General features: G+C 28.5%; 1 protein-coding gene across 1 annotated transcript in view; it reads right to left on the reverse strand.

Moving 5' to 3' along the window:
* LOC123305165 (carbonic anhydrase 2-like) overlaps positions 1 to 21897 on the reverse strand; it is a 40066-nt gene extending 18169 nt beyond the window's left edge. Inside the window, exons 1-2 of the mRNA XM_044886795.1 lie at positions 21835 to 21897; positions 4966 to 5127 (exon numbers count right to left, since the gene is read on the reverse strand). Coding sequence (XP_044742730.1) covers positions 4966 to 5059 — 94 coding nt within the window. The 5' untranslated portion in view covers positions 5060 to 5127; positions 21835 to 21897. The remainder of the gene's footprint in view (positions 1 to 4965; positions 5128 to 21834) is intronic.
* Positions 21898 to 22259: the final 362 nt, after the last annotated feature.

The raw sequence follows: 22259 nt of genomic DNA on the forward strand, positions 1-22259 counted from the left end.
TTTTTCTCGTTGTTAGATATTTTATGAAATTGAAATAAATAAACACAGATTGTCGCATCAGGTACATCGAATTTAATTTTAAACAAATTAGTTTTTAAATTTTAACAAAGTAAATTTTCACTTCACCATTGCAAATTGACAACCACACCAATAAAAGATTACAGGTATTCTAAATAGGTAATAAGAAAAGCAAAAGTAATTTAACGCGTGCATAATTTTAATAAAAACAATAATATTTATGATTAGAATGTGAGATAGGGGAAAGTGGAGAAAGTATTAGAAAATAAAGATATAATAAAATAAAAAAAAACATTTTAAGGTATATTAAACTTTGGTACTTCGAACAATAAAATTTACAGGTAAAAAAATTTATTTAAAGTGAAATAAATAAATTACAGGATATTTAAATCATAATATGTAAACAAATTACTATTATTATGTGTTAAAATGTTAAAAAATAAATTGGCATATTAGTTCGTTTCACAGTTTTATTCTTGACTGGTTTTAGTTAAAAATCATAATTATACAATATGATATTTTCGTTCTATATTTGAAAACGTGGAAGTAATTAGAATAAAGTTCGAATACTAAAACCTCGGCAATTACAGAATCGCGCTCTTAAAAGTATGAAAACAAGAAACTATTTTCGTCTGAAATTGTAATGATAAGTAAAATCGCCATTACAGTCGGGGAACCTCTTTACGGTCCTGTGCAAAAGTCTTTAATCTTAGAGGTCCCCCGACTGTAATGACGATTTTACTTATCATAACAATTTCAGATGAAAATATTTTCTTGTTTTCATACTTTTAAGAGCGCGATTCTGTAATTGTCGGGATTTTAGTTTTCGAACTTTATTTTATTTAAACCATTTCGGGGCTATAATTTCGTGAGAAAGTATAACAACATATATATATTTGAAAAGTCCTATCGTAGCTTTATGTCCTTTAGAGGGCGCCGTATCCAATTTAATGTGACGATACAAAGCCTATAATCACCGGACGATTAAGACGGTTCTAACGAAACCTCATTTGTCAAATTATGATAAGTAGTTAAGAAGCTGAGAGAGAACAGACGAAAATACACACATTTTAAATTATTTTGCGGTTATAATTTCGTGATTAAGTATAACAATATATACTTTTTTGAAAAGTGCTAATTACGCCCTTTAATTTGATACCAAACACGCTATAATTAAATCAAAATTTGTTTTTTGATCATAGCTTTTTGCCCTCTAGTAGACGCCATATTCACTTTAATGTGACGCCACACAGTCTATAACCAGTGGGTTGTATAATGTGTATCTAATATAACAATACAAATTTCAGGCACCTAGTCATAAATTTAAAAATATCGAAAAAATGATTATTAAAATTTATTTTTAATATGAACTTTTTGGCAATCGGAAAAAAATAGACCCTGAAAATAGCAACGGAAAATAAAGCGATGGAAAAATTGATCAGGACATATAAATTGAAAACACATCTGATATTAATTTTTGATACCTCTGTATTTTGTAATTACGAGTTGTTTGGGTTCTGAAGTTTTAAGCCCTTGCGTTCAAAAATGATACACTATTACAGAAAACAGAGTTTTTCAAAAGTTTGTTACTACATAAATATCGATGTTGATTATTCTATAAACATAATTTCAAATGAAAAATAGTTTCTTACAACAAAAATGTTATTTATTTATATGTTTATGAAGAAAAATTCGAATCAAAAGAAAAAATTAACGATTTTATTAATATTAAAAACTCATTACTATCGAATGCATTCTTGTCGGTTAATTTTTTTAAGATGTTTTTTTCCGAATTCTTTTTTTGAGTCTATTTTTTTTCCGTGTCTATCCCGAATCTAATTTATCCGGTCTATTTTTCCGTGTTTATTTGTTCTTAGTCTATTTTTGCCGGTCTATTTTTTCCGTCGGTATTTTTCCGGAGCTATTTTTGCCTAGATTCGAACTTTTTAAAAAACTTTTTTTAACATTAATAAAACCAATTGGGAGCTGTATAATTATTGGTGGTAGTTAATTAAAATGAATCAAGGTTCATCTTTTTAATATTACATTGAATCGAAAAATTTACTGTTAAAAATTCATTGGAATTAGAATTAGGATATTACTGCGATATTACCATTACATGATAAAGTTTAAAAACTTGAATACGGTTCAACCTGAACCAAAATAATACCTCAAATATTCGCACATTTAAGAGAAAGAAAGGACGTTTAGCCCATCCTTTTTATATTCCTACTAATATTTAGAAAATAATAGAGTGATATCCACCCGCTTCGCTGGGTTAAAAGTTAAGATTGATAAAGATTGCTCTCGCTTATCCCCTTTCTATACTCGAAATAATAGTAAGGATTGTTTTACACAGGTAAAATTTAGGTAAGGTTTTCTATTTTTTTAAATGGATAACAGCCGTGAAATATTTTTTATTGACTATTTTTACAGAAATCTGTAATTTATGGTAATGTCAAATGACTACTTTTACAGAAATCTGTAATTTATTTTAATGTCAAATTAAATTAATTTTTAATTTTTTTTTTATTAATATATCTTTATAATTATATCTCATGTGTTATTCTGAAGTATGAGCTATATTGCTGTACAGTTTCATTAAAAACCATTCGCTAGTTTTAGCGTGAAAGCGTAACAAACAGTCAAACAACAAAGAAACAAACATGCTTACTTTCACATTTATAATATAAAGGGATTGCTTAAAATCAAATTAGTTTGAATAATTGACGACAAATCTTACGAAATCTGTGGCACGAGATATGTCTATTAATAATAATAAATAAATATAATAAAAATGTATACTATTTATTATTTGTATAAATGAATATGCATCTGTTTTGTGTTGGCATTGACAGAGACATTGAAACCTCTGATAGAAAAAAAAAATTTATTTACATAAAAAATCAAATAATCACGACTAAAAAAAATTATTAAATATTTTCATAAAAATTTTTATAAGCGTAATAAAAATATGTTAATATTATCACGTTGACACTTTTAAATACTAATTAATTCATCATTTTTTGGGTGAGATTGCAAATGATAAAATTTATTCAAAATTTTTATTACATGTAAAACAATTAAACACTATAAAAATGTTTTGTTATATAATACATAATTATAATATACGTGCTATGAAAATAATACTGACAATATTTTTAAGTGTAAGGTCACGTAATTTGATAGAAAATATTATATTCATTCTTAGTTATGCCCGCGTATAATATTGTCTTTGGTTCCAAATTTAGAACGTCTGGAGATTATTAAGATGGAAACAAAATCTGCCTGTACTTAAAATGAATTTTGATCAACGGTCCAACTAGACCGTGTGACACCATGGGTTTTTTTTAAATGATAAATACATACTTGAAATTTCGTGAGTGGTTTTCTTTTGACGAGTCTACTAAACTTTCCTCTACGAGTTTTCAAAAGAGAATGATGACGTCATATCTTAGTTATCCACTATGACCAGTTGATAACATTAATAATTATTAAAAAATAAAATACTTTGACCGGCAAAAATACTGCACCAATGAGCATGTATACCACTTGCCGTAAAAGTCGTATTTAAGTAATTTTTATTTTTGAAAACGTACATGATTGATTCACTTTTATGTAACGCTTTGTATACATAAAAAAACGATTTATGGAAAATATCTCGGAGACCATCAACTTTATGAAAAATAGTTTCAAACAAAAATTGTCGGAATTATTTTCCTCGAAAAAAAAAGTGGAATCAAAAATTTTGATATCTTCAGCCATTTTCCTAAAAATCGGAAAAAACGGCAAAATATATATATTTATATGCTAATTAGCAATATCTTCAAATCATCAATCAAACTATAAATGATTTTATAAAAGAAAATTTCCAAACAAAAGTTATCGGAAAAATTTTTTCTTAAAAAAATGAAGTGTTAACAATTTCGATTACTTAGGCACTTTTCAAAACGATCAATTTTATATATATTTTTCGTTAATTATCCAATCATTATCCTCAAAATATTTTTAAAAAGTTCTGAAGTTTGTGTTGCATAGAATTTATTCCATAACTTTTCCAAAGTTATTAATGAAATATTTAAAACTAAGAGCAAAAATAAATTTTGACAAATCAATTTGATGATACAGAACATATGGGTACTATTTCTTCACGACATTCGATGATCTAGATAATTAGATGAAGGAGCCTAAATTTCAAACCTGCCAAAGATCGGATAGTAATTCATCTCTAGGTACGCTCTGGATCTTTTTTATCGTCATATTCGCAATCACCGACCTCAAAAAGTTCCAAGTAACAAAATTCATGACTTTTTACACATAATTTGAGGACAATGATTGAATAATTACCGAAGAATATATATAAAATTGATCGTTTTGAAAACGGCTAAAGATATTGAAATTATTCACTCTACATTTTTTTTAGGAAAAATATTTTTCAACAACTTTCGAAATTTTTTTTTTATAAAATCAATTAGTTTCAAGATATTGTTAATTAGCATATAAATATATATATATATATATATATTTGGCCGTTTTTCCCAATTTTCGGTAAAATGGCTGAAGATATCAAAATTTTTGATTTAACATTTTTTTTTAGAGAAAAAATTTCCGACAATTTTTGTTTGAAACTATTTTTCATAAAGTTGATGGTTTCCAAGCTATTGGCCAAAAATCGTTTTTTTATGTATACAAAGCGTTAATTAACGCAACCCTAGCACTTTTAAGATTGCACGTTAGAAGGGTCTTAAACTAGATGCCAAAACCTTCCTTTTTTTTAATTTTTTTTTTTGCCTTTGAATAAATTCATAAAATCGTTTATTTCAGTTACTTTGAACGGCCTAATTTATGGAGGTAGATAGTTGAAAGGCATTTTATTACTGACAGTTATCTGTGCTTATTGTAGTATTATACAACCAATTACCTTAAATATTAAATAAAAATTATTACCTGTATGTCCATTATTCATAATTTCGGTTTCATGTTCGATTTCGATGTTATTAAAAATTAATTGCGGATATTTAGTTTTAATTACAGTATGCATATCGATGTTTATTGGACTTTGATGTTTACCAACGCATTGCTTAAACTGTTCTTGCCAATGGTTTGGCCCTGAAACAAAACAAAAAAACTTTAGTTAATTAAATATTAAAAGTAATTAAATAGAAAAGAAAATTTAAGTTGACATAGAATATCCGCTTGAAAAAAACATCAATCAAACAAAATAATGAGACAAATGTAATTATTCTATGATTTTAGAGAATTATTTTAAGAAACGACTAAATAAACTATTAGGTAGGACACCCTTCGCTATAGAGCACATTGTGATACCATATGTGTTTTACCACCTATCCGCTGATAATTTTATTTATCAGCTCCTCAATTTCAGAGGCTGAGTGCATCTCCTTCATGCATATACCATGCACTACACCAGCCCATCACAACTATTTATTAAATTAATTTTGTTGTGACGGTGGGAATCGAACCCGCTACCCTAAGCATACCGCGGACGGAATTGGTTACGCCTTAACCAACTGAGCTAATAGGGCGACAAATAAAATATTATCAAGCAAAACTTCTGTAAAATGTTTTAATTAATTTTATGTACCATGTATTGAAAATACATGACTACACTAGCTCGTCTAATCTCGCTATGCCGCTGTTAGCATTTGTTCTCTAATATAACCTTTCGCAGGTAATTTGTAGGGCCATATTTGTCAACCGGGAAGCTTTTGGTTTTGTAAACTCCAAACATGCTGTGATTTGAGACCTTATATTTTCTAACATAGCTCTGTATAGCAGATAAAAGTAACGGTATATCTTAAATACGCGTTAAGTATTGATTTCTTCCAGATAATTAAATCCTGTATATATGAAATATATATCATGGTATACTAAGTTTATTCCCAAGATTGTAACGCTTAAAAATAATAATGCTACGAACAAAATATGGTATAGGAGTTCATAAAATCACCTAATTAGTCTATTTCCGTTTGTCCGTCTGAAAACACGATAACTCAGAAACGAAAAGAGATTTTTGTGAGTGCTCAGGACGTAAAAAGTGAATTTCAGTTCGTAATTTATCAACATAGGTCATTTTGATCTTGTAAACTCTAAAGATGGAACAAAAGTTAAAAATTAAAATATATGATCTATAAAAAAATAAACACTTTTTTTTTTTGAAACATTTTTTCGTAAACATCTTTATTTACCCGTGAGGGTGCAAATAGAACATAAGTTTCCATTTTGTTCAAAATTATACAAGATAGAAAATTAAAAAATGTATGCAGCTTCAAATTCTTAGTCTATTGATTCTAATTATACAAAGCCAATCGGATAATATGAAAGGGACACAAATAGAAAATTTTTCGAAATAGCGGTCAATGGTCATCATTTTATTTGACATTATTATTTAAACTTATTTAATTTATAAAAAAATAATGCAAGCACTATTATTCAACACTTTCTGTACAGGGTATTTCAACAATTAATTCAGCCAATTTTTTTTCACTTGTTTCATTTACATTCGAAATCAAATAATGTAGTGTGCGTGCATCCGTTTGGTAAGAATGTAGCTTGCATGGCATCAGGAAGTCACATTACATTTTTGGTGGAAGATATGAAAATGAATCTCATATTTATTCTTTTTCCTGTACCAGAAATATTTCCAAACATATTTTTACAATCCCAGGTTCATAAAAAAACGAAGACGCTGAGTATAAAATTCGAATTGTAAACTAGATCAAAGTTATATTCTTTTTAAAAATTCATAATTTCAAATAAATTAAAATAGAATAAATAAACAGCAAAAAATATTTATAAAATTGCATGTAAAAACATAAGAAGCTATTATTTTTATAATAATTAAAGGTTATCAATACCATACGTATTGCTATCTTTGATATATAGATTGGTTTTTAGGATTGGTTTGTTTTAAGTATTTGGTTCGTTAAAGCGTGGCCTTTTTATTCGGAAATCTGGTGTCCAAGTTTACCACCTTAATTGTCACAAATCTCATAACCTAGATTCTAGTATTTAGCTTGCTACATTTGCAGCTTCGTGTAAAAATCCTAGTATCTATTTCTGATGTTTCTTCGAGGTTATTAGGAAACTGAACATTAAATAAGTATGAAAAAGAAGCTTTTTAAAAATTGAGTTGACAAATTTTTATTGTAACAAGTGAAAACAAACAATTGACTGAGTTAATTGTAGAAATACCATGTATAGACAGTGTTGATGCGCAATCGTTTGTTTTTTTGACGTCACGTAAATAACAAAAGATATTCACTTTTAAATAGACACACACACAACTGATATTCCTATATTAATACATACTATAAAATTTGCACCTAATTAACGCCCTCGTGGGTAAACAGTGATGTTAACAAAAAAATGTTTCAAACAAAAGTTTTTTATTTTTTTATAAGGAACATTTTTTACATTTAAACTTTTGTTCTATCTCTAACGGTTTACAAGATGGGTCCTACGGACCCAAGACCCAATTGACCTATGATGCTCATTTACGAACTTGACCTCACTTTTTACGTCCTGAGTACGCTATAAAAATTTCAGCTCGATATCTTTTTTCGTTTTTGAGTTATCGTGTCCACAGACGGACGGACAACCGGAAATGGACTAATTAGGTGATTTAGTGAACACCTATGACAAAATTTTTTTCCTAGCATCATTATTTTTAAGCGTTACAAACTTGGGACTAAACTTAATATACTATGTATATTTCATATATACATGAGATAAAAATTTGGATTGTAGTACATCAAGGCTGTCCTTGTTACACGAATTCATCACTTTTCCATACACTCTGTATAGTTAAATTTCTTTAAAATAAAAAAATAAGCTTTGAAAAAATTACATATAACGCTTTAAATTATATATTATTTTCATATTAAATATTATATGAAGTTTATATGTATGTAAAATATAGTCTAGGCCTAGTCTCATCATCATTTTTGTTTAGTCACATGTTAGCTTAAATTTCTATCCTTAAACAAATTTTATTAAATCCATAAAATTTTCTTTAAATCCTTTATTACTACAGTAAATAAGCCGGAAAATACCATCAAATGTGGAAAAGTGGTGGAACAGCTCCGATTTCAAAAACTTTTTGTGTACGTATTCCTTAGACCTCTAGGAACATTCAGCCGCACTAACCTTGGCATAAGAAAAAAAACTGAGAAAGTTAGGGTAGTTTTCCCATCCCCAAATTGTAACAGTGAAAACAAATCAATATTTCACCTCAAAAATCGTATTCCAAGGGTTTTCGAGGTCGCTGATCATGAATTCAAGGTTTAAAAACAACTGAAAATGGTTCCAACCCCATTAAAACTACCCCTAGAAGTGTCAATAATTTTTTTTGAAAATTTTGAATTTGACCTCAGAAATTGTCTTTCTGCGGTTTTTGAAGTCGTTGATAATGAATTTGAGAGTAAAAAGCAACTGAATGTAGTTCCAAGCCACTCCTAAAAGCCACCCATAGAAGATACAGAGATAAAATTTTAAATTTTTAATCGAATATTGTCTTTCGGGGGGTTTTTGGCATCGCTGATCACGAATTCAAGGTCAAAAAGTAGCTTGGATGGTTGCAACCCTATTAAAACTACCCCTTATTATCAATGACTTCTAAAACCAGAGAGAGACAATTTCTGAGGTGAAATTCAGAATTTTCAAATTTTTTTAATCATGGACACTGCTAGGGGTAGTTTTAATGGGGTTGAAACAATCCTCAATTGCTTGTTGACCTTAAATTTGTGAACACCGAACCTAAAAGCTTCACGAGACACGATTTCTGAGGCAAAATGTTGAATTTCATAAAGTTTTTATCTCTATCACTTTAAGGGTAGTTTTATTGGGGTTGCAACCATATTCAGTTGCTTTTTAACCTTGAATTCATGATCAACGGCCTCAAAAACCCTCGGAAGACGATTTTTGAGTTGAAATATTGATTTGTTTTCACTGTTACCATTTGGAGAGTTTTGGGGATGGGAAAACTACCCTAACTTTCTCAGTTTTTTTTTCTTATGCCAAGGTTAGTGCGGCTGAATGTTCCTAGAGGTCTAAGGAATACGTACACAAAAAATTTTTGAAATCGGAGCTGTTCCACCACTTTTCCACATTTTCCGGCTTATTTATTGCACTATATTGCCAAAAGCAAGACAACAAGTAAAAAAAAGCAGAAAAAAGCAATTGTCGAGAAGGTTGAAAAATGCAATTTATTGGAAGAGATTGGAACCATTTTTCAAATTTGCAAATTTTTTGCCGTTTATTTTACTGACATTGTGTTATAATTGCCTTTCTTTTAATATTGACGACTGACATAGAAGAGTGGTGTATTAAATATGGCTGACTTTAGATTGCAAATTTTAAAATAATACATGCCTTGTATATAACTGGCATAGTTGTGTAATAATTTCTTTGAGTGAAATTTTTAATTTACCTAATTCAAACGTGGCTCAAAACAGAAAAAAAAATGAATTAAATTACAAATATACGAAGTATAGCATAGAATATTCGTATATGTATAAGTCAATATTAAGTCTAACAAGTGAAAACAAATAATTGACTGAGTTATTTGTTAAAATACCATGTATAGACAGTGCTGATGACTCTATCACATTACACATAATGCTATACATGTCACACATAAATGAATGATAATCCCAAAATAATACATACTATAAAATTTGCATCTAATGTGTGCCGTCGTGAGTAAACAGTGATGTTTACAAAAAAATGTTTCAAACAAAAGTTGTTTACTTTTTTATAAGAAACATTATTTACTTCTAAACTTTTGTCCTATCTCTAACAGTTTACTAGATGAGTCCGTAGGACCCAAGAGCCAACTGACCTATGTTGCTCATTTACGAACTCGACCTCACTTTTTAGGTCCTAAGCACCTTGGTATATTTCATATACATGGTATAACAATCTAATTCTGGTTTAGGTAAAATTTACAAATGAAATAAATACAAATAATATAAATTTTTATATTTTTGAAACATTACAGACAATTTCGAGTACTTTAAAGACTTTAAAATATTAAAAATTTCAATTACCGCTTCGCCTGCGAAAAAATTTGACAGGGAATCCTTATAATACTTGTCGATTTAAGACGAAAAAAGTAGTTTTTCGAAATATGTCATTTTTTGAAATATTGAAGCTTGCAAAAGAAAATTTCAAAGTTGATCGCTGTTAAGTTGTTTATATGGTGATTGCATTTTCTTGGGTGATAAATTTTGATTATGGATTGATAAGTAACTTGAGAATTATGACAAACAAGTGAAAGCAAACAATTGACTGAGTTAATTTTTACTCTGTCACGTTACACATACATACATGTCACACATACATAACTGATATTCTCATATAATACATACTATACAATTTGCGCCTAATTTGCGCCCTCGCGTGTAAACAGTGATGCTTAAGACAAAAATTTTCAAACAAAAGCTTGAAAAGTTTATTATTTGATAAGGAACATTTTTTACATTTAAACTTTTGTTCTATCTATAACGGTTTACAAGATGGTTGCTACAGACCCAAGACCCAATAGACCTATGTTGCTCATTTGCGAACTCGAGCTGACTCTTTACGTCCTGAGTACGCTGTAAAAATTTCAGCCTGATATCTTTTTTCGTTTTTGAGTTATCGTGTACACAGACGGACGGACGGACAACCGGAAATGGACTAATTAGGTGATTTTATGAACACCTATACCAAAATTTTGTTTGTAGCATCAATATTTTTAAGCGTTACAAACTTAGCGGACTAAACTTAGTATACCTTGATATATTTCATATACATGGTATAAAAATAAAATTTTGCGAGATAACAAAAGCTGAATATTTTTTACTACAGTATATTTATATGTGAATTATGCATTTTATATTTTATTTTAGTAATTTACTGAAAATGTTTAAGTAGAGCTACTTCCAGTTGGGTTAGTTTCAAATTCCATGTCCATTATTTACCATCCAAGAACTTCATTTTTGGCAAATCAAATTACTAGGTACAAATTATATAATGACATTTTTCTTAAAGAGATCTAGCTGTAGAATGAGTTCCAGCAGTCTGACGGACTATTTCCATTTTATTTTGATAATAATTAATTGTTTTTATTTATAATTATAGAATGAATTCTATATATTGACAGCAAAACATTCAACTTTATTATAGTTACAATTTTAACCACCAGACGTGATGACCAAAGTGGTCAGTTGTCAATAGAGTAGATAGAAATTAATCATCGAATAATTCGATTTCCGTAAATGTAACTCTGCGGCCACAGATAAAACGCCAATTCTTAATTACCAATGCCAGTACATGTCTACTATTATAAGACGTAAACTCATTACATAGTACACAAAATAAACAAATAATTATGATGTTAGCGTGTGAATAAACTTAAAGAATAAATTTAATAATTCACAAGATTGTTCTACCTATATAATTATTGAATTAAAAATCTAATTACATGAAAAAAGTCTTTTTTTCTTAACCTTGGAAATGAATATATCATATCCATATCAATCGTATCATATGATATTCGTTATAAATTTTAAAGTCAATCTACAAATTCAATATTTGTTAAATAATTAAAAGTTTGTACCTAAAACTATTTTGAATCGATTTATTTACCTTTTAATTATTATAATATTATCAAGATATTATTGAAAATACACGTAATATTGTTTGTACGCGATAGATCCGTTCCCGATCAGGTCATTCGAAAAGAAATTGCGGGAAAATTTTACTGTATTTATTTAGCTAATATACGGTATATATTTATATACAATTAATTTACACATGCATACCTAATAATTTACGGTCTAGCTTCTGCTTATTACTTTGAAATGTTTCTCTGAAATTTCAATAACGACTAAGATGAGAGAGAAAAACTCAATTCCGAAATCGCTACACTTTTCTGGACTCATTCATGTATCCAAAATAAAATATATGGTAGTACCTACATCAGAAAAAGATATGGTCCGAGAGCTGGCAAAGTTTTTGATAATATAATTTTAAGACGTCTTGATTTCGGATAAGTTTTTACGTTAATTCTATCATAAGTTCCTTTCTCGAATATATATCGATAGCTTCTTAGGATACAATTTCAGTCTTCAGCAGCCTGAAGTTCGAAATTAAAAGCTTTCAAAGCTGTAGTTATACTCGATAGCTTTATTTTTATAGCTTGTTGACAGGATTTGTAATTTCTTAATAATATCACTACAGCCTCGTATTCAAAACGAGGGCGTATAATGGATTTTTCTCAAGAAGTATTTGGACGAATATAAAATTTATTCCAGAGTAATTCTAATTCTAAATTTAGCCTTCAATATGAATAAATATTGAAACAATTTTTTTAGTTTCGAAATTGATTATACCAAGATACCCAAAGTAGTATTCGCCCATTTGTAGAATAAGATACGTGTACATTTTAATCATCGAAGATCCCTAATTTTTACATACTCATTTTACACGAACACATGCGCTCCGGGAGCGAAATGCAAGGGGGCGCACTTGCAGTCCCCTGCCTTGAAGGAAAATACACAGAAAGCGATACGATATTTATTGTCCTCCTCTTTTCTTTTCCACCTCAGTCCCATACGAAAAAATTCATGTCTCACTATTAATTAAACGTACAGTTAATACGCTCAATTCGTCAATAAATGCTACTTCCAGAAGTTTTTCTGTTCCTTTTGTCAGAGTCCACGATTTGCACGCACATAATAAAATAGACCACACATAACACTATTTAACATCCAAGTCTTTGGTTTTTTAACAATGTTTTTGTTTATCAGTAACTACCTGTATTTATTAAAAGCTATCTTTGCGAGAGTCACTTGATCTTATGCGCACATCTATATTCTTCAACTATAAGAGCTCCATGGTAAACATACATATCGATTGACTTGTTCTACCATGGTGTTATGAAATCTTAATTCGCATTTTGTTTTTGTTTGCTTATCACTTTCTTTTCAACTTTAATGATGATTTTTGTTCATGGATGTAGACGAAAAATAAGAAACTTGGTTTACGAAATATCGAAATACGATACGATATACTTTTGAAGTTATTTATTTATTTAAAAAATGGACGATTGATCAGCAGAAATTTAACGGGGTTTATCAAAAATTTTCAACATTTCTTGTAGGTATTAAGGTTACTCAGTTTTCATTGCTGCAGCTAGATACGCTCTTCTTTACGACTGTTTAAGTCACAATTCGTTGCTTGACTTATTTATACCAATTAAAAAGGTTCGAAGAAGTATCTGATGGGCCAGGGTAGTTTTAGCGAGGAGAACTAATGCTAATGTGCAGCAACTGAGTGATTTATATATTTATGTAGAATGCTTGCTCCGAACTAGATCATTTATTATTAATAAATAACACCAGTGACAATACCCTTTCCTAGTCGATTAAATTAAAGTGAAATAATATTGTTCTATTAGTTATTTATCTTATTTAAGAAAAAAAAAATTTTTTCTACTCAACTCCTGTATACAGGAGTTGAGTAGAAAAAAATTTTAATAAGCCGTTAGGCTTTAAATACAGAACTAATAATAATAATAATAATAATAATAATAATAATAATAATAATAATAATAATAATAATATTTAAATAATCGGGCAACACTCCTCCCTCCCCCCTAAAATTTTCAGAATTGATTTATACTTAGTTAACTACATTTAAAAAAAAGATCAAGCCTTTTATCCAAAAAAAAAATGAAATCGTATTTTCTCTAAGGTAATTATTATTTAAGACTTCGAAAATTGATGTGCTGTGAACGTTACAGTAATCTAATAACCAAAAGACACCATTTTTGTAGATCAGTTAATTTTTCTTCAAAAACATGCATTGCCCATTATATGAGTTTGATTGAGTTATAAAATTAAGAATAATATTTTTTTTTCAATTTTTCAAATTTTGTCCCTTAAGATCTTTTAAATGATTATATTAATGGAAAAAGTGTCAGACACCTCTTTTTTAGAACCTTCAACTTCCTACAAAAATATGTGTTGGGATATGCTGTACATACGTTCAATAAATTGCAAGCTATAAATTTTTTCATAGTTTAGCTAGTAGCATAGTTTAGCATAGTGAGTTTAGCTAAATGAAAACTTTGATGAAGAGATCCTTTCCATTAATATTAATTATCTCTTTTTTTCGGTATCGAAAGTGAAAAGAAAAAAGTCGATTGTTTTGAAAAACCCAAGTTTAGATGCAGATACACCCCCCGGAATGTAATCATGGCGGCGCCTATGCAAAAAACACCTGCTTTAAGAGATTTAATTGAAATTAATTGTACGTTTTTGTTTAAGAATTTAGAATTGATAATAATATTAAATATTTATTATTTAATATAGATAGTATCTCATAATTTTTACAATAAATTTATAATAAAATATTAATTTGAATAATAATTATTTAAATATATATAAAAGCAAATTTTTCATTCATCTAATTACACTGATGTTACATTATTCATGATAAGTATGTATGTATGTATGTATGTAATTGTAATATAAAATACCTTGAAAATTGAACTTCATTATTTATGAATGTAGCTATTGAAAATGTTTATAGTATTAAATTTTTTTATAATACATACCTATCATCTATTACATGTGTCTGCTATTATGAGAGTACTTTGTGAGATAATTTATGGAATTCCAGACAGATGATTTATCGTTTGCTAGAATCTGGTAGTTAGAAAATAAATCATTTTTCAAACAAACATTAAACACTGTAAGCAGTGATTGTGAAAACTATAAAGCAACAGTCTTTGTTTTTAATGTGGAAATTGTCCCGTGGAGTGGTCAAGAAACGGCTAGTTCTTAATAAAATAACAAACAACTTTTGTTCGATTTTTTTTTTCTAAATTAATAAATTCGACGTATGCATATCTATATATCATTATAGATTAAATTCCGTGAAAATCGAATGGACATACAAATACCTATAGATAGAAGAAATCTTTGATCGAAAATAAAACACTCGGTATACATACATTCTTATATAATGTCTTATTGCAGTAGGTAGGTATAATCGAGGAAATTAGACCGAAAAAACAGTCTAACCAAGGAATTGAGTCCGTGTCAGTTGATTTTTATGGGAGTCGGTGGAAAATATTTGAATAAGTGTACTCAACAAAATCATATACATGCGTACTTGTGCTTTTTCGATTTACACCCATACGAACGGCTAGAAATACTTTACTACCGGCACCACATTATTTTTATTAAACATTAAAATAAACTATTGGCTTTCATATTTTGAACAATTCTCAGCATTTTTTTATGTATGACATTTTTTGCATAACCTTACCATTTTCGAGATATAAGCATTTGAAAAACAAAAATGCGAATTTGCAGTGACAAATTGATTTTGACGAAAAAAAAGATTATTTTGTGATTCCGGTCAGAAATTTAATTTGAAAGCCATTGAAGATTATATTTTTTGACTTGTGACAATTTTCACTACATCTCACCGTTTTCGATATATAAGCGTTTAAAAAAATAAAGTACGAATTTTTGCCAATAACTCGTTATTGATGAAAATAAGAAGAGAATTGTAAAAAAACAAAGAAATCCATGCAATAGTTCTTTCTAATGTTAAATAAAGAGAATGTGGTCTCCAGAAGCAGGATATTTCTGTCCCACCATTTGCGCGTACATCGAAAAAGCACAAAAACACATGTATATTACTTTGTTGAAAACACTCAAACCAACATTTTACGCCGGCTCCCATAAAAATCACTGACGAGGAGTCAATTCCTTGGTCAAATGCTTCATTTCCTTCAGTAGTAATAAACCAATTTGATATAATAATTACTTGTATGGTTATTTATTATTAGTTTTTGTTATTTTTTTTAAATGTATGTATTTATTTATAAAAAATTTAAATACTCAATATTACAGTTGTCAAATTAATGTACGATATTTAATTTATGTTATCATTATATTCAGGGCCATAAATATCTTCATTATTTGTTATACCAAGACGTTCAATATATCTGTATGTACATATTTATTATTAAATATTATACATTTATAATCTTAGGGGAACATTATTTACCTTATATGTATACGAAATATAAAAGAGTATATTAACTTTAATCCGTTCCAAGCTTGTCACGCTTAGAAATATTGATACCACAAAGAAAATTTTGGTAAAGGGGTCCATAAAATCACCTAATTAGTACATTTTCGTATTTCAGTTCGTCCATCATCACAATAGCTCAAAAACGAAAAGAGATATCAAACTGAAATTTTTATAGCGCACTTAAGTGGTAAAAATTGAGCTCGTAAATGAGCAACATAGGACAATTGAGTCTTGGGTCAATAGGTCTGTAGGACCCATTGTGTATACTTTAAGAAAAAAAAAGTTTAAATTCAAAAAAATGTTCCTTATGAAAAAATAAACTACTTTTACGTGAAAGATTTTTTCGTTAACATCTTTGTTTTCTCGCGAAGGTTTAAACTAAGGGGAAAAATTACCATTTTCTTAAAAACTATAAAAGATAGAGAGTCGATTTGTGGGTAGCTTCAAATAGTGAGTCTATTGATTCTAGTTTCATGTTTAACCCATCCGATAGTATTAAGAAGGCCAAAGTGGTAGATTTTTCAAAGTTCTTACAAAAAATGAAAATAAATTACTAGAAAACATTTGGGGAAAATGGTCTCTATTTTATCCTACATGAATCTTTCTACACCATGTATATCTGAAATAAATCAAGGTATACTAAGTTGAGTCCCAAGTTTGTAACGCTTAAAAATATTGATGCTACAAACAAAATGTTTTGGATTTTGACAAAATTCGGTATATAGATTAACTTTAACTGAAAAAATACAAAAATCGGGTTCATTTGATGATTGGTCGACTCTTTTCTACGGTATCGCCCCATATTCAGTATGATGCAGCTCTGTATTTTAAAGAAATTTTCGACGGGTTTCCTTACTTTATTTATCTCGAAAACAACGACTTAAAGAATTTTTAATTTCTTGGTAATCCTTTTAAGCGCACCGAATAAAATCTCAAAAAAAAAAACAGCGGGAAAATAAAAAATCGAAAAAAAAACAGTTTATTAGAGACTTAGCTACAAATCCTTAAAAAGTGCTAAGGTAGGTTGTATAAAAAAAAAAGTAAAATCTTTAAAAAATGCTAACGTAGGTTGTATAAAAAAGCATAAACTACTAGCTAAATGTGATACCAGATCTCACAGCCCAACCAGTGATTAAGTGTAAATCATTAAGAGTACAATGGAAAATCTCTAGCTAGTTAGTAGGCAAGCCCATAAACTTAATCAATTTACTTAAAAATTTAAACAAGTTTTATATGACATTATTAAAAATATTATTAAAATCGATCGAATTAGTATAGATTTTGTTCTTAGAATTGCATCGATTAGCTGAATATGATTTTGATCAATCGCAATTCACTTGGTGTATATAAAATGTTTATAATCAATTTTATCAAATATTTATCGGAAATTACAACAAAAATATTGTTTTTCGATTGAAATTGTAAAATATTGTTTAGTTATTATACCATGTATATGAAATATATCAAAGTATATTAAGTTAAGTCCCCCAAGTATGTAACGCTTAAAAATATCCATGCTATGAACAATATTTTGGTACAGGTGTTCATAAAATCACGTAATTAGTCCATTTCCGGTTGTCTGTCAGTCTGTCATCACGATTACTCAAAAACGAAAAAAGATATCAAGCTAAAATTTTTATAGCGTGCTTAAGACGTAAAAAGTGAGGTCGAGTTCGTAAATGAGCAACATAAGTCAAGAGTGTCTTGAGTCCGTAGGACCCAACTTGAAAACCGTTAAAGATAGAACAAAAGTTTAAATGTAAAAAATGTTCCTTATAAAAAAATAAACAAGTTTTTGTTTGAAACATTTTTTCGTAAACATCACTGTTTACTCGTGAGGGCGCAAATTAGGCTCAAATTGTGTAGTATGTATTATATGGGATTATCAGTTATGTATGTGTAACATGTATAGGTATATGTGTGTTGGGATAGAGTAATCAACACTGTCTCTACATGGTATTTCAACAATTAACTCAGTTAATTGTTTGTTTTCACTTGTTATTTTTGTTGAGCTGAATATTAGGAATTTAATACATAATTCATAAGTCACTCATATTGTTTATTTTATGTGCATTTTCATATTTAATTCACATGATACGTAATTCTAATCACGTTATTTTCATAAGAGAGACGAACGGGATGTAGTCAATCAAACAAGAATTGTTGATATACCTAGGTTTGTATTAGTTGTACATAATAACATTCCTTTTTTTCCATTTTTTTCACAATAACAAAAGTTGCTTCACAAAAGACGCTCTATCTCACAAACTAATTGACTTACAGACGTCAAATTTTGACACGAATCATTTGAAGGTTGGTACTATATAAAAATAATATGCATTTAATACTAGCGACGCCATTTATGTGTCAGACCGGGGACTTATCAGCCAACCTATTATATATATGTGACATCCCTGAAGGTCGCAATAGCATTCATAATTTCCGGATTTCACATGTTTTTGGAAATTATATAAACAGTTTCAATTAAAATATTTTCAAAATGTTGTAGTATACAGTATGTCCCAAATGCCATTAGCCTTGCTTTAGTAAAGTAAGCTTTCTTATAAGATAAATCAAATACAGAAAAATTTTTTTAAAACAAAATGGCTTCTTATCAAAGGAGAGAATCTCCTGTAGGCATCTTGGTTTGAACTTTGACCTTCAAGGTTAGCCTGATACTCGACTCGGAAGAGAAAACTTTCAATTAAACAAGAATAAATTTTTTGTTTGAAATTTTTTTTCGAAATATTGAAGGTAAAAATCTGCTAAAAGCATTAGGGTTCCAAATTTTAAATTTATACTTTGATGAAGTTTTCCAAAAAACGCTCCCCAAACCTGTATCTCATGACAAAGCAGATTTAAAATTCATGAAAAAGGATATTTTCTTGTACAGATAAATTTTTTTCAATTTCTACCAAAAATAGTCATATTTAAAAAAAAGCGGTCTAGGTGCGACCCAAAAGGTCCACACGACTAACTTCACAATGGAAAGAATAAAAAAATATGATATGTTTTAATATAATTTTCTTTTTTTTTTCTATTAAAATTTTAACTATTGCAGATCCCCTATTATTATTATTACTATTATTATTTTATATCGTTTTATTATTTTTTTTGTAAAAAATTTTTTTTTCATTCCCACTGGGAAGTTAAAAAACAAGTGAAAACAAACAATTGACTGAGTTAATTGTTGAAATACTATGTATACACAGTATTACTCTATCACATTAGATATATACCTATACATGTCACACATACATAACTGATAACCCCATATTAATACACACTATTAAATTTGCATCTAATGTGTGCCCTCGTGAGTAAACAATGATGAAGTTTATTATTTTTTGAGTTATTTGACGATAAAGACATTTTTGGTTTTTTTTCCGAAAAATTTTTTTGCTTTGAAATTTCAAAAATTATATATACGAAATCGTTAGAACTTTTTGACCATGTTGTCAGTACCAAAATTAAATATATTGCAGAGCGGCAACCATTAATTTTATCTCCCGTGGTAGATACGTCAGTTTTTGTGATGAATGAAAAATAAAAAAAGCGGTACAAGCAACTTTCTTTTCGATATAACTCCGTTAATTTTCGTGGAAATGACTTTAAACGTTTTTCATTTTCAAGGTTTTTTATAGTACTTTAAAAAGTGTATGATATACTTTTTTCATAAATCGTCAAATTTTTCAGTTACTTATTAAAATATTCAGTTACTTAGGCGTTAAATATTCCGAATTTCAATCGCCAATAGCTCGGACACTGTTGACTTTTCGAAATATGTTTCAATTACACTTTTTACTTAGAATTCATTCCTTAATTAATTCCCATTGTCATTTTCAGCATTAATTTTTCCACCCCCAAGAAGGGATGTCCCCACCTTCTGATTAAGATCGCACAATTTTTTTTAAACTTTTTAATATTCCTTTTTAACAAGACAGTCGATCAGTTTTTATAAAGATTCATTGACTATCCCTGGATTCCGATTCTAAAAGGACCAGTTTTTGGAATTTATTATGTTAACTTATTTATCTTCTTTTTTAACACTTTTTCCCATTGCTTAAATGTATGAACTCATTGAACATTATAGAAACTATAAAATTAACATAAAATTATTAAGTTTTATCAGAAGATTTGACTTAACTTTATTTGGTGGAAGAGATGGGAAATGTAGAAATTATGTACATACTAAAGAAAAAATTTTTCGATGGTAAATTAAACTTTAAGTATACTCTTTTAAGAATAGAGATTATCTATAAGTGGAATGAGTCAGAAACTATTTTTTTATAAACACATTATATTTTGAATTATTAATATGCGAAAAATATTATCATATTTTATTTGTGAATCATGTAATATGTTATTCTCTCTCTAAGTTGACCTACAGTCATTATTTTGATACAAAAGTAATTGCCTCAATCTTTTAGATGCATGGGGGGTATAATCGGACAAAAAAGATTATGAATTTTTAATTTGACAAATTACACCCTTCTTTAAAATTTAACTTCGCCTTTGTTATTAATATTTGTAGAATATAATTTCGTATAGATTCCGATGCTATTCGAATTGAACCTAAAAATTCTAAATCAGCTCAAGTTTTCGATAAATTTAATTAAATTAATATATAAAAACAAGAAATATACATTTTTCCAGTATATTAGAAGATACAGAATGGATCATTTTTATCTATTATGGCTAATAGCCTGTTTTGTAGTTAACTAATAAAAAAGAACTTAAACAAAGTTGCAGAATTTGATGGGGGAAATCATGTTCTGACATCAGGTTGGACCTAGATCTACGTGTTGCTTCAATAGTCAATTTAGACCCTTAAAAGTAACTGATAGAAAAACATTTTAAATTAGAATATAAAATAACATTTTTTATTTATACATTTTTTCGAAAATCGTTAGATTTCGGAGGAAATGCGACTTAAAAATGTGTCATTGTTGCATTTAATCGAAAGAAATAGGCTAGGTTTAGAAAAATGTGTTAGACAAAAGTTGTCAAGGACAATAATAGTCATTCGTTTGTGTAATAAATTTTAAACCCAAGTAAATTTTCAAGATCATTTGTAGATCAAGATCAAATAACCTTGAAACTAGAATTGTAAGTCAAAGTCATGGACACAGACAAATGTCTTCTTTTGCCCATGACAACTTTTGGCTAATTCATTTTTGACATATTCGATATAATGACATATTTTCAAGTCGTATTTCCTCCGAGAGCTAAGATTTTCAAAAAAATGTTTTAAATAAAAAATGTTGGTTTTTTATGAGGATCCACTTTTTAATTTATAGTGTCTTCTATCTCTTACCTTTTAGGATACAAATTGACTATTAAAGCAACCCGGAGAACTAGATCCAATTTGATGTCTCCTATCAAACTCTGCAACTTTTGTTTAAGTTATTTTTTGAATGGTTACTACTACAAAACTGCCTGTAATTCTAAAGTATCAATACTAAGTTTCAATATCCATTTGGAGAACAAAATCTCAAAACTTATGTTGAAGTCGAGTAATTCGACTGTTATAAATCAAATAATCTGTCAAACAGTATCTTGGACTGTTTACAGCAAAAAGTTTCCTCGGATTTCGGTTGGTTGAAATAAATTAAAAAATGGAAACTTAAAAATGTATGGAAATCACTTTAGGCCATTCATAGATTGAATTATTCAATAACATTAAAATTTTCTTACCTTTTTGACCGTCATATCCAAAGTCTTGGGCATTTCCTGAAAATGAAATAATAGATTAATTATTAACTCAAATTTACATTAAATTAATTAAGTATAATATGTAAAGTCTAAAATGATTCACTCAATATTATTATAAATATAATTTTTAATTACTGCAGTAAAAAATTATAGCTTTCAAAATCATTCTTTTGTTCAAAAATTAAAAATTATTAAATTGTTTTTAATTGTATGTTGAGTTTAATGTTTAAAAAAATATTTTCCCTGAGTCACTATGGACCTGAGGACATGTGTACGTTATTCAGGGGAAAAACTTTTTACTATTTCTAAGATCATTAAAATCAAAGCTTGTTTAGGTACTCAATCAACACTAAATGTCCACTAAAATTTTTTTAAATTAAATCTAAAAATCAGTTGGGTTTTCCAAG

This window comes from Chrysoperla carnea, chromosome 1 (assembly GCF_905475395.1).
Source record: "Chrysoperla carnea chromosome 1, inChrCarn1.1, whole genome shotgun sequence".
Lineage (NCBI taxonomy): Eukaryota > Metazoa > Arthropoda > Insecta > Neuroptera > Chrysopidae > Chrysoperla > Chrysoperla carnea.